Source organism: Chiloscyllium plagiosum, unplaced genomic scaffold (assembly GCF_037043375.1).
Source record: "Chiloscyllium plagiosum isolate Xiang-an unplaced genomic scaffold, Cpla_swu_hap1 HiC_scaffold_1, whole genome shotgun sequence".
NCBI lineage: Eukaryota > Metazoa > Chordata > Chondrichthyes > Orectolobiformes > Hemiscylliidae > Chiloscyllium > Chiloscyllium plagiosum.
The window spans coordinates 30,060,372-30,074,643 of NW_028270139.1; the positions used below are offsets into that span (position 1 = coordinate 30,060,372).

At 40.9% G+C, this 14,272-nt stretch overlaps 1 protein-coding gene across 2 annotated transcripts in view; it reads left to right on the forward strand.

Moving 5' to 3' along the window:
- mettl14 (methyltransferase 14, N6-adenosine-methyltransferase non-catalytic subunit) overlaps positions 1-14,272 on the forward strand; it is a 59,729-nt gene that overhangs the window by 35,014 nt on the left and 10,443 nt on the right. For both annotated transcript variants that reach the window (XM_043696782.2, XM_043696790.2), the window contains 2 exons: positions 2,326-2,416; positions 4,702-4,843. In XM_043696782.2, the coding sequence (XP_043552717.1) occupies positions 2,326-2,416; positions 4,702-4,843 (233 nt within the window). The remainder of the gene's footprint in view (positions 1-2,325; positions 2,417-4,701; positions 4,844-14,272) is intronic.

A 14,272-nucleotide genomic window follows, 5' to 3' on the forward strand; every position in this document is an offset into this window, starting at 1 on the left:
GACACCTAAGCATGGGCAAAATATGTTGGCCCAGCCAGCCTATGTTCCATGAATGAATGGAAGAAATAACAGCTGAGATCTTGCATCTAAAAGAACTGAGCTGAACACTCCAAGATTTGCTATATATGATCTTTTCTGGATGTGATTTTTTTTTTGAGATAACACCAAAATAGAAAACATGCACACTACCTGAAAGCTGAAAGAACGGCGGATACTGTGAATCCGACACCAAAATAGAAATTGCTGGAAACACTAAGCAGGGCTAGCAGCAGAAGTTAATAGTGACCCACCCTCAGAACTGATGGTAGCTCGAAAAATGTTTGTTTATATGCAGAAGATAGGGTCGGGGGAGGGGATAAGGAGTAAAGGATAGGTAAGGATAGAGTCCAAAGAGAGAGAAGAACAGTTGAACAGACAAAGGAGTCGATAATGATCTGGCTGGGAGAGTGAATAGCTGTTAATGGAGACTGTTAGTGGCTTACAATATGTAATGTGTAATGGCAGACTATGTGATAACAAGGTAGACAAACAGGAGACTGGAAGAACACAGCAAGCCAGGCATCATCAGGATTCCAGCATTGTAGTTTTTCGTTTCTAGCTAACTGATGACAAGGCCTGGTGTGTGATAAGGGGCTAGGACGTGGAGTTCAGGCCATAAAATTATTGAACTCTATATTGAATCTGGAGGGCTGCAGGATTCCCAAGCAGAAAGTGAGGTTGTGTTCTTCCAGCTTCTGCACTTCTCTGGAGCACTGCAGCAAACCTGAGACAAAGATGTTGGCCAGGGAACAGAGTGGTGTGTTAAAGTAGCAGGCAACTGGAAGCTCAGGGTCATTTTTGCAGGCAGAACGAAGATGTTCTGCGAAGCAGTCACCTAGTCTACACTTCATTTCCCCAATGTAGAGGAGAGTACATTGTGAGTAGTGATTGCAGTAGACTAGATTGTGAGGCGTGCGGTGAAGTGCTACTTCACCTGGAAGGTATGTTTGGGCCCTTGGATACTGAGAAGGTAAATGGACAGATATGGTACCTTCGGTGGTTGCAGAGGAAGGTTCCGTGGGGCTATCGGTGGGGTGTTGGGAGTGAAGAAAGAGTGGACCAGGGTGTCCTAGGGGAACAGTCTCTGTGGAAGGTAATCAAAGAAAGGGAATGGAATTGTCTTTACCTACCATCCCACCAGCATCTAGAAGATCACCAGTTGCCATTTCTGCTACCTAAAGTGAGATGCTACCACTCGACACCCATTCCCCTTCCCCTCCCTTGTCCACCTTCTGCAGGGACCGTTCCCTCTAGGACACCCTGGTCCATTCTTCCTTCACTCCCAAACTCCCCCACGCCACAGAACCTTCCCATGCAACTGCCGAAGGTGTAACACCTGCTCATTTGCCTCCTCCCTCTTCAGTGTGCAAGGACACAACCATACCTGCCAGGTGAAGTAGCAGTTTACCTGCACTTCTCATAATCTAGTCTACTGTATTTGCTGCTCACAATGTACTCTCCTCTACATTGGGGAAATGAAGTGTAGACTGGGTGACCACTTCGCAGAATATCTATGTTCTGCCTGCAAAGAAAGACTCTTTGATCTTCCAATTGCCTGTCACTTTAACATGTCACTGTGTTCTCTGGCCAACATCTGTCTCAGACTCACTGTAGTGCTCCAACGAAGCATAGCCTAAGATGGAAGAACAATGTCTCATTTTCCACTTGGGGTAACCCTCCAGACTCAACATCGAGTTCAATAACTTGAGGGTCTGAACTCCCCATGTCCTAGCCCCAATAGGCCAGACTTGTGATCACATAGTCTGCCATTATACACTACTTATTGTTAGCCACTAGCAGTCTCCTATTCACTCTTCCAGACAGATTGTTATTGACGCCTTTGTCTATCCAACTGTTATTCTCTCTGGGCTTTATTCTTACCTATTGTTTACTCCTTACCCCCTTCCTCCAACCCCATCTTTTGCATATATACTGACATTTTCCTAGCTATCATCAATTCTGAGGAAGGCTCACCTGACCTGAAATGTTAACTCAGATTTTTCTTCTCAGATGCTGCTAGACCTGCTGAGATTTTCTGTTTTTGTTTATGATGTACATTATGTGAACACAATAGGGAACAGCAATAAACTGAGAGGCCTACCAACACTCTGTTTGTGTCACCTGAACTGGAAATTCATACTTCAACCCACTTTCTCTGTTGTATGAAATATACTTCATATGATATTAATTTTCAGATGTGCATTTGATGAGTCTTTGGAACATCAGTAACCTTAATTCATTAGCACAACTTTCAAATGTAATTTTAATTTTAAAATAACACAACAGGCCTGGCGGACAGATTTGAGGAGTACCCTAAACTCCGTGAACTGATCAGGCTGAAGGACGACCTAATTTCCCAAACCAACACTCCCCCTATGTGAGTATTTCTCTGTGGAAATTTTATGACTGATCTCATGTAAAATACAGCTGAAGAAAAATAGTATGTGAAGTTGTTAGCATTTCAGGCTTAAATAAGGATCTTACTGTGAAGTAATGAGCTCTCTAGGCTGCAGAGCTATGCAATAATGTGGAATTCACAGCACAATCCACACAAGTGTTGGCTGTGTCAAAGATGTTCAGAGCTGTAGGAAGAAAGCGTTATAGGTCCTCTGCGATTAAAATGCATCACCTGTGCAGTAGGTTTTGAAATGGAAATTCCTTTCCCTGTATTTCTCTTATTGTGCCCTCTAGGTTTAAATGTCATCTGATAGTACACCTTTATATTTTGGCCCCATGCCCAAGAAAAAAAATGTACTGGAATTGGAGGCAAACAAGAGAAGGTACACTAGACTGAGGAGGAATTATCTTATGAGGAAAGGTTGGGTAGATTGGGCCCATACTTGTTGGAATACAGAAAAATGAGATGCAACCTTACTGACATGTAGAAGATTCTTAGAGGACTTGGCAGAGTGGATATGGAAAGGTTGTGTCCCCTGGTGGAAAGAGATTAGGATGAAGAGGCATAATCTCAGGATAAGAGATCAACCATTTAAGACAGATGAGGGATTTATTTTCTGAGCATAGTGGATCTGTAAAATTCTTTGCCACAGAGAGCTGCTGAGGCTGTGTTGTTAAATATGTTCAAGGTTGAGATAGACATATTTCAGTAGGAAATTAAGATTATGGGGAAAGACAGGAAAGTGAAGTTTAGAATTCAGATAAGCCATGATCTCATTGAATAGTGGAACAGATTCAATAGCTGACCTAATTATGCTCCAATGTCTTGTGCTGTTACTAATGTTTTCAACTATATTTGTTACTTACACACTTTGGGTTGTTAAAAGAAAAAAGCTTTACATTGTGACAATGCTGTCACTTTAAAAAGGTTATTTTGTCCTTGTTTTTTTTTCAAGAGAGGTTCTAAAGGCAGAGGTGTGGGAATGTCTAGTTTAACAACGACAGGGAAGTGGTCAGTTCTCCCAGTTCAGGTTTTTTCTAGTTTGGCTTAGCTGTAGCATTCACAAGATGCTGCATTCCTAAAAGGTTCCAAACTTTAGCAGATGATTCCTGACTGAGTTTTTCTCTGAAATCTCTTTAGAAGTTGTTCACTCCTTCTTATAAAATTTACCTTTTTGCCAAGGGGTGTGTTTACGGGATTGCAACAGTTCCTTAGTTAAGTTGCTGAATCAGGTTGGGTAAGTTTTCCAATAGTTACATTATTCTAAATTCTGTTTTCTTTTATTCGTGTTTCAACTGTAGTGTTTAAATTGCTTCGCTTAAAGGTGAGTGGTTTGACCAGCTGCATCACACCTGGACTATCCACTTCACATCTGCCTTTAAAATAAGAAAAAGTTCTGGTCTAGATGACCTTTTTAAAATAGTTTGAGGGGGTCTGGGTTGCTCCATAACAACATTTACAAAGTATCTTTAACATCCTCATGTGTCATAATCATACGCTTTTCTAAAAGCTGCCCCCAACAAAATGCTACTAATGAAAACTCATTGAGCTGATGACATCTGTTGCTAATTTGACATCAAGGTTCTTGTGAAAAACATTACATCTGGTGGAATGGGGTATGACTGGATGTTTAAAGATGTGCTATGCTGATTATTAGCTAAACGGCATCATAGGATCTGAGAGTATTTGTGGAATGTCAATTTTCTCCATGTTAAATTCCACATGTTGGAGAAAATATTTTGTGTAACTTGTAGATATTTGGACCTCTGCTTTAATTCCTTGAGTATGTTCTAATTTATTGTGCTACTTTAAAAATTTAGAAAGAAGAAATTCTATGCAAGTTAATTTCTAGTTTGCTCTCTGTGGAATACATTAATGTGATTGGCTGGTGGCATATTTGATGACATCACTATTGCTGAAAGCCTGAAAATCTCCTTGACTTGTACCAGATTCAAATTGATTTTGTTTCACAGTTAACTGCTAAATTCAAGTCCATGCTCTTTGTTTTAATTTTAATTATTCGTTGCATGTGGTTTTATTATCCCATCAGCCTCTTTTTGGTTCACTAGCCCATCTGAAGTATTGAGGCTAAAAGATAGTACTTTATTAGTACTGCACGGTGCGCAATGCACACATGTTTGCAGAGAAATCTTCCAATTCTGACCAAGTTCCTGATGATGTTTATGTTAGCTAAACACTTGTATCACCAACAGATATTCATAAAATATAGTTATAATTAAGTTTACAATTCTTTTTATAAATAGGTATTTACCAGCCGACCTAGAAACATTTGATATTAGAGACCTGAAATGCAAGTTTGATGTTATTTTGGTGGAGCCACCTTTGGAAGAATATTACAGAGAAACTGGAGTAACAGCTGTTGAGAAGTGCTGGACATGGGATGATGTGAGTTGTGTAGATTTGCTGACAATGTTTTATTTTATTTATGATCATTATACAGCAGATTATCATTTGAAAATGTTTCCCATTTGTAAGACTGGTCCGGGGAGTGTCCTGTATTCTGAATTAACTAGCAGTTAATTACAAGGAGATTTTCAGGCTTTCAAAAGTAACAGCTGTGCTTTATCCATTTATCCCTTTTTTAATACCTGATTACTTGGAGATAAAGCCATTTCAAACCATTAACACTTGTTCTTCAATAATGTTGTTAGCATTACTAAGAAGAGATTTAGTTGAAATAGCACTAAACATAATAAAATCTGATAGGCTGAAGAAATTAGTTGACTTATTTCAAAGCTTTATACATTATAAATCACAAGATGCATAAACAAAAAAAGTTTAATTTCTGTTTAAAAGAAAGCATTTAAAAAAAGGAGCAGGGGTTTGAACTACCTTTGCCAGCATTAGCTGTAGCTGATATGAACTTGATCCCCACTTTCCTGCTCCCCGATCTTTGAATCTCTTATAGTTCAAGAATCTCTCTGCTTTGAATATATGCAATGTCGCAGTCTCTGCAGCTGTCTAGGGTTCAAACTTCCCAACACTACACAATCCTTCCTGATCTCATCCTTTAAAAGGCAGCCCTTATCCTTAAACTAAGCCTCCAAGTTCTAAAATCTTTCACAATAGAGATTGTTGTGCATACATCTGCTCCAAGGTTGCCACTCAGGTTAAAGCACTTTCCTTTGTCTGGAGGCATGCCCAGCAAGAAAGGAAGATGATCAATGACTTTCTCCATTTTGCTGGCATAAATGCCATCATCTTTTCCATAACACACATTCACACACTATATTTCTGCAACTGTGCCCACCAATGTTTGTACTGTACCCTTTCACTGTTGCCTGCAACATCACTTTCTCTTACCCAACCAACCTCCAACACTGCCTGCTGTCTGCTGCCTAATCACTCAATGCAGCATCACCTCAGTTGCAGCAAAAGTAACAGCTGTGCCACCCATTTTTCCCTTTTTTAATACCTGCCTCTCCCTTATTCCTGGAGGAAAGCAGTCCCCATTAGAAATAGTGCAGAAAGAGTTAAGATGGGTGGTGGCTGCTTAGTTTCTCATCCCTTATGAGGAGAGAATCCCTAAGTTGAATGATTGATAGGCTGGCTTACTGTGCCCACGCTCCTGGACTGGTCTCAGAGGCTACCCTTGGCCTGAAGAAGGTTAACTCTGCTTTCTCTCCAGAGATGCTAGTAGACCTGCTGAGATTTTGCAACAATTTTTCTTTTGATTTCTGTCCTTGACTTAGTATGCCAGGGTCTCTGAGCAAAGGCTTACCCCTCTAGACTTGACTGCAACTTCTGACAACTACAGCAAGGCAAGACAGAAGCAATATCTCTAGCTGAGACTGCAAAGTGCAAAAAGGCATGGCAGGGATCTCCTGAGCATCAACATAGTGTGGATGAGCAGAGGGATCTTGGTGTCCATGTACACATGTACACAGATCGCTGAAAGTTGCCACCCAGGTAAATAGTGCGGTGAGGAAGGCATATGGCGTACTGGCTTTTATTGGTAGAGGAATTGAGTTCCGGAGTCCTGAGGTCATGATGCAGTTGTATAAGACTCTGGTGCGGCCGCATCTGGAATATTGTGTGCAGTTTTGGTCGCCATACTATAGGAAGGATGTGGAGGCACTGGAACGGGTGCAGAGGAGGTTTACCAGGATGTTGCCTGGTATGGAAGGAAGATCGTATGAGGAAAGACTGAGACACTTGGGGCTGTTTTCATTAGAGAAAAGAAGGTTTAGGGGTGACTTGATTGAGGTGTACTAGATGATTAGGGGGTTAGATAGGGTTGACAGTGTGAACCTTTTCCCGCGTATGGAGTCGGGTATTACAAGGGGGCATAGCTTTAAATTAAGGGGGGGTAGATATAGGACTGAAGTTAGGGGTAGGTTCTTCACTCAGCGAGTCGTAAGTTCATGGAATGCCCTGCCAGTAGCAGTGGTGGACTCTCCCTCTTTATGGGCATTTAAGCGGGCATTGGATAGGTATATGGAGGATAGTGGGTTAGTATAGGTTAGGTGGGCTTGGATCGGCGCAACATCGAGGGCCAAAGGGCCTGTACTGCGCTGTATTCTTCTATGTTCTATAGGCTCAGAGTGGGTGAGTGCTGTGATTGCAAGCAAAAAGCCTAGAGGTTTAGCCTGGTCCAATCCCTGAGCATAATAATATTCTTGCAGGAGCATTGCAGTGACAGATACTGGTGCAAATTATCCTGTAATGGATTGGAGATGTGCCATGAACATCACTTCCTTTTACTACTTTATTTAGGCTGGGCAGACTTCTAAGTGCTCTCTGCATTTGTTTTGAGAGTTCAGGCTCACTGTCGCCACCACTTCCTTATCCATGTCAGGTGAAGCCTCTTCTGTTTCTCTACCTCTCTGCCCACCTTGTTTTATTCTCAAATTTCTCTGTTCATATGCCGTGAGCTGCAAGATAGTAAAGTGTGCAGCCCTACAGCAGACTGAGTGAGTGTTGTTGAATGGCAACTGCTTGTTGAGTCTCAAAACCAAGGAAAAAGGACCAAAGGTGACACAACATGAAAGAGGGTAATTTGGGTGATCAGTGACCATTTTGAGAGATGAAGAAGCTGGGGTTGGAGAGTTTGATTGAGGAAAGAGCTGTAAAAGAGCAATTCCAGGAGGTTCTGGAGCTCTAATCACCTTGAGTCTTTGGGCTTTCGGAAAATTTCCCATGACAGCTTCAGGAGGGAGAGTCCTGTCGATTGTCCTGCTTCACCCTGGGCGAGGTTTTCAATTGAGACTACAGATCGCAGGATTCTTCAAGCAGTTCCACTGCAAGGTGCCAGATATGCATGGTTAATTTTAAAAAAAACTGCATCCATATCAGACATTTCAACTGGGCAGCACCAATGAAAGACTATGGCTCACAGCACAAATACCGAGCTCATTCATCAGCCTTCATGCATTAACTAGTCCTGTATCTTGTCACTGGAATAGGAGCTGCCCCATTATCTGCAACATTATTTAAAGCTATCTACTGTATGACAGTTTTTATTTCTCTCAATCTCTTCTCTGTTTGAGACTCCATTTGGGCTGTGCTCTTTGGGTTGGGACCAACATTTACATTGGCTACACTCTTTTTTTATATACTTACAAATGTACTTTCTTTATTTTTGTTTCTTTTTTTTTTCTCTTTTTGTTATACTGACTGTATTTGATTTTTCTCAAAATTCTGATCTACCATGAAGCTTCACAACATTGTATGCATTCTTTTTTAATTTAATACAATACTAAACACCTTTAGCCATGGGTGACTCGTCCTTGTGTAGATTTTCTTTCTTCATCAAGTATATATTTGTTGAGAATTATGAAATAGCTCCTTTAAATATCTGCCACTGCTTATTCAGCAGCTTTCTTTGTAATCTGTTTTCCCTGTTCACTGTAGCCAAGTTCATCTTCATACTTTTTTATTTATAATAGCCTTTAAATTTAGTCACTAGTTTCAGAACAAAAATTTTTGTTCTCAAGTTGAAGTGGAATTCACGATGTTATGTTCACTGTTCCTTAAAGGATTATTTGCTATTAGATCAGATAATCAATCCTGTTTCATTGGATATTACTAAATCTAAAGGAGCCTATTCCCTCGTTGGTTTCTCAACATATTGACTGTTTTTTAGAACAATATATTGCATGAACTTGTCTTCAAGGTTACCTCTATCAGTTTTATTTGTCAAATCAATATAAACAATTTAAGCCATCTAGGATTATTGCAACACCTTTGTTAAACCCCTCATTGTTTCTTGATTCGAGCTCTGCCTTAACATTTCATGCCAAATAGGAGCATGCCAACTATTATAATCAGTGATTTATTTCCCTGTTTTTTTTTAATTTGGCTCGCATAGCTTGCAAAATTAGGGTAAAATCTATGATAATTTGTCACTACCTTACTGATGCCATCCTTCTAATAGAGAGACTCCAACTTTTTTGCTTTCTGCCTGTTCTCCAGAAATGACAGGCATCTCTAAATGTGCCTTGGTCATCTTGTAACCATGTTTCTATTAGATCATGCTTATTTACATTTGTGCAATCAACTCTTCTCATTTTGAAAGCAATGTGCATTTAACTAAGAGCCTAGAATTTAGTTGAACCATTTTTACTGGACCTTCCCCTCCCACACCAAATCTTTGTCTAGTCCTGAGAAGCCCTTAGCCTTGGCACTGAGCATGCAGCATAGACAATGGGCAGGTAAAAACAAGGACTGCAGTTGCTGGAAACCAGATTCTAGATTACAGTGGTGCTGGAAAAGCACAGCAGTTCAGGAAGCACCCGAGGAACAGTAAAATCGACGTGTTGGGCAAAATCCCTTAATCAGGAATGCAGGCAGAGAGCCTGAAGGGTGGAGAGATAAATGAAAGGAGGGTGGGGGTGGGGAGAAAGTAGCATAGAGTACAATAGGTGAGTAGGGGAGGGGATGAAGGTGATACGTCGGGGGTTGGGGGAGCGTGGAGTGGATAGGTGGAAAAGAAGATAGGCAGGTAGGACAAGTCATGGGGACAGTGCTGAGCTGGAAGTTTGGAACTGGGGTGAGGTGGGGAAAGGGGAAATGAGGAAACTGTTGAAGTCCACATTGATGCCCTGGGATTGAAGTGTTCCGAGGTGGAAGATGAGGCGTTCTTCCTCCAGGCGTCTGGTGGTGAGGGAGCGGCGGTGAAGGAGGCCCAGGACCTCCATGTCCTCGGCTGAGTGGGAGGGGAGTTGAAATGTTGGGCCACAGGGCGTTGTGGTTGATTGGTGCGGGTGTCCCAGAGGTGTTCCCTAAAGCGCTCTGCTAGGAGGTGTCCAATCTCCCCAATGTAGAGGAGGCCGCATTGGGAGCAATGGATACAATAAATGATATTGGTCCAATATCATTTATTGTATCCGTTGCTCCCGATGCGGCCTCCCCTACATTGGGGAGACTGGACACCTCCTAGCAGAGCGCTTTAGGGAACATCTCTGGGACACCCGCACCAATCAACCACACCGCCCTGTGGCTCAACATTTCAACTCCTCCTCCCACTCAACCGAGGACATGGAGGTCCTGGGCCTCCTTCACCGCCGCTCCCTCACCACCAGACGCCTGGAGGAAGAACGCCTCATCTTCCAGCTCGGAACACTTCAACCCCAGGGCATCAATGTGGACTTCAACAGTTTCCTCATTTCCCCTTCCCCCACCTCACCCCAGTTCCAATCTTCCAGCTCAGCACTGTCCCCATGACTTGTCCTACCTGCCTATCTTCTTTTCCACCTTTCCACTCCACCCTCCCCCATCTCTTTTCCCCCCGCCGCCGACTTATCACCTTCATCCCCTCCCCCACTCACCTATTGTACTCTATGCTACTTTCTCCCCACCCCCACCCTCCTCTCATTCATCTCTCCACCCTTCAGGCTCTCTGCCTGTATTTCTGATGAAGGGCTTTTGCCCGAAGCGTCGATTTTAATGCTCTTCAGATGCTGCCTGAATTGCTGTGCTTTTCCAGCACCACTCTAATCATAGACAATGGGCAGACAATCCCTGCTTAAAGACAGCATTATTTACTTTCTTAAGTGCGGTGTTAAACATCACTGCATTCCTTTTTAGCCCTGCACTTGAATGGCTATCTGCACAATAATGCTGCGATATGTTTGCTCAGCCTCCATGCATCCCACATAGGCTGCACAAACCTTGTACCCCTTGGGCAGGTTTAATACTCCTCCAGTGCTGCTTTCTGGGTCCCCGTATCGGATTCACTCATAGTCACATCTACTTATCCTGACTATATCTGATATGTTTGACCTAAGGAGAATGACTGCATCTTAGAATAAAATGTTCAGGTAATGGCCAACTTCTCCCTCTCTACTGCATTGCAGAGTCCAAAGCTCAGACCCTAACCTATGAATTCTGAACCAAAATTCCTTGAATTGCAAAAATTGCATGACAGATGCAGTCATTGTGGACTGCACTAGTCTTCATCAAGTTCTACAGCTGCAACATATCAACTGCCTGTATCTCTATTATACTTAATTAGGATTTTGACTTTTGAAATCAGTTTGTGGTTTGCTTTTAATCAATCTTGTTTAATTTATTAAAATTAGTTTTTTAGGTTTATCCTGTTACTTCACCATCTTATTTTGACTTTTTTTTAATATTAAAGTATCCCCAGCTCTCTGAATGGCTGCATGCCTCCAATTCCCCTGCATTCTGAAAAAAATCTATACTGGTATGTAGTTCCATTGCCTCTATATATTCTTAATAATTCACTTGCTCTTCTACTTTCCTGATTGTTTTAAATCAAGGAAATCAATTTTTTTTAAATCAATGTCCAAGTTTAAAAAGGAAATAAAACACAAATGTACCTGTAACTCTCTCTGGTAAGCTGAACCTGCTGGTGCATTTCGCAACTGCTTGACAAATTCCTATACCAAATGATTTATATTAATGGGGAATGGACAAAAGGAAAGTTACTACTTTGTATCTAGGCTTTAATTGACATTTGAATCAATGATTTTGAAACTTAGTTGTTTTTGAAAGATTGTACTAGCAGCACTTTAAAGAAAAGGTAAAAAAATTATAAAATATAAGTTTGAAGCCGAAAGTCACACGTCTGCATCATTCTTCATTATCTGCTTTTGATGGCAGTATCAGAGCAGCAATGTTCAATAGCACAAATCTTGTTAGTGTGCTAAAGCATAAGTGTCAAACACTTGTTGCGTAAAATCCTGTCTTGGTTAATTTATCATAGAATCCCTACAGTGTTAAACCAGGCTATTTGGCCCATCAAGTCTATACCTCTGAAGAGCATCCCACCCAGACTCTTCCCCCCCCTAACTCTGTCCATATAAGCCTGTATTTCCCATGGCTAACTCACCTAACATTATGGGCAATTTAGCATGGCCAATCCACCTAATCTGCACGTTTCTGGATTATGGAAAGAAACTGGTGCACCTGAAGAAAACCCATGTAGACATGGGGAGAATGTGCAAACTCCATGCAGACAGTTGCTTGAGGGTGGAATTGAACCTGGGTCCCTGGTGCTGTGAAGCAGCAGTGCTAACCACTGAACCATCGTGCAGCCCTTACCACTGTGTGTACAACTATAGCTCTGGATAAATGCAGTTTTTAAAAGTTTGTTTTGCAGAAGTTAGAAGAAGGATAGAGATAGTCAAAGAAATTATATGAAAGTGAAGAATGTGGTAATATTAAGCAAACGTAGGCTTGTAACTAGGTTTAAAAGTGAAGATTGTACATTCTACCTGCCTCAGAAAACTGAACAGTATGTAAAGATATACAGGAGAAACCAGAGGCCTTTTGAAATATGGATGCATAGATGTGTACAGAAGTTCCACATACAGCCCAAAAGGCAAATGAGGAGGTGCTTAAATTTGCAAGAGCCAGAAGAATTATAAACAGCAATATTCAGAAAAACAAATAGCAGTATTTTGGCCATTCAGTTACATCTGAAATGGAAAATAAATATTCATCTCGTGTTTAGGTGTCTACATTCACCTAATCTTCCAAACAAAACCCTTCACTTAACAATTGAAAATGAGGCTTTGAAGCTGCATATTAATTCATTCACATTGCATTCAAGAATAGGAAGCAAATCTACTTCAATCTTGTAATGCTAAAAATAGTGAGTTTTATAGCACGTCTTAACTTTGGGTAGCACACTGGAAATCCAATCCTGCTAGATCTGGAGTCATTTCAAAAGTTAAAGATTTTATTAAAGTACAAAAGTGCCTAGTTTACCTGTCCTTTTAAGACCCAGGTGATAAAAAATACTAATCAGGTTTCTGTAGCTGGATTTACTATTTATTGCAAGTAACTGGATTCTGGGCACAGATCTATAACTGTGAACTGTCAGCATATAACAGTGCTGATTAAAACTGTAACCGTTTTATAATTTTTTCTATTTCCCCCCCCCCCCCCAAAAATAAAAATGTATGGATATATAGAAACATACACAGGAAAAACTGAGGTTAGTTCAGTGGTTCCTGGCCAGTTTGCTGAGATGATCCTTTTGGCTTGCCAGGACGTGCTGCTTCTTGACTTCTCCTCCAGGTACTTTCACTTGACTGCGGGAAGCATAGAGTGACTGACTCATAGTTTATAAAGTCTCTGACTTTCTGGTTAAAAGCAGCAGCTTACATTAATGGTGAGGGAACTAAAATAGCTTTCTTCAGGCTTTAGGTACTTAGTTATTGCAGAGACAAGGACCCATGCACCCCCTACCTTGCCACTTTATGGAGGTCCAAAGGCTCTGGGTTATGCCATGCAGACTCAAGCTGTTCATTTACCTGGGAGTCATATTGTTGGATCGAAAACATTTGTCATTGGTCTGTGGTGTTGTGACTAGTTGCCAACTTGTTGCCAGTTGTAGTCTACTTTGTACACGCCACTGGCATCAGTTCATATGCAATTCATGTTCCCCCACTGGTTGAATAAATAGTTTCCATAAGTGCCGGAAGCTTGCTTTTAAAAAGTGCAGCATCTCTTCTACAATTTCTTTTTAAAAATAACAGTTCTTTTCCCATTTTGGTCCCTAATCAAAGATATAGAAATATGAAAAAAAAGTAATCTTTATAATATGCAAAATTAGACAGCTACCTGCTGTATGAAAGAAATAGTTTTTTTTAAGTATGATCAAGTTTTGTAAATATTCTTCACAGTGCTTAAGATAAATCATTTTGTCAACATGATAACTCACCACTCAAGTGCAGGACCTTTGTACTGTCTGTGAGAACTATGAATTTTGTTCCATTGTAAATTGTGCACAATAGCTTTATCCTGTTTGAAGTTCTTCCTCCCTTAGAGTGTCCTCTTTCTCCAGAGTAAAAGCTACTTCTAAATAAAACTTTCAATATTAGTTTAAAATTTAACTCAAGTAATATCTTGTGGACAAAATTTGTTATAAATTTTACAATATATGCTCACTGGATCACCCATTACCTTACTCAAAATAAGTGCTACAGTTTGTATACTGGACGTCCAATTTAACATGGTCAGGTTTTCACAAGGACCAGATGGCTTCAACTCGCTATTCAATTATATGAATTGAATCTGCAAACACCTAGAGTTGGGGAAAATCTTTATAGGAGAATCACAGGTTTCATTTAAGATGCAGGTACATAGTTCTTTGAAAGTGGAGTTGCAGGTAGTTAAGATAGTGAAGAAAGTGTTTGGTATGCTTGCCTTCATTGGTCAGTGCATTGCACGTAGAGGTTGGGAGGTCATGTTGCGGATGTCTAGGATATTTGTTAGGCCCCTTTTGGAATATTCTGTTCAATTCTGGTCTCCATGCTATAGGAAGAATGTTGTGAAATTTGAAAGGATTTAGAAAAGATTTACAAGGATGTTGCCAAGATTGTAGGGTTTGAACTATAAGGA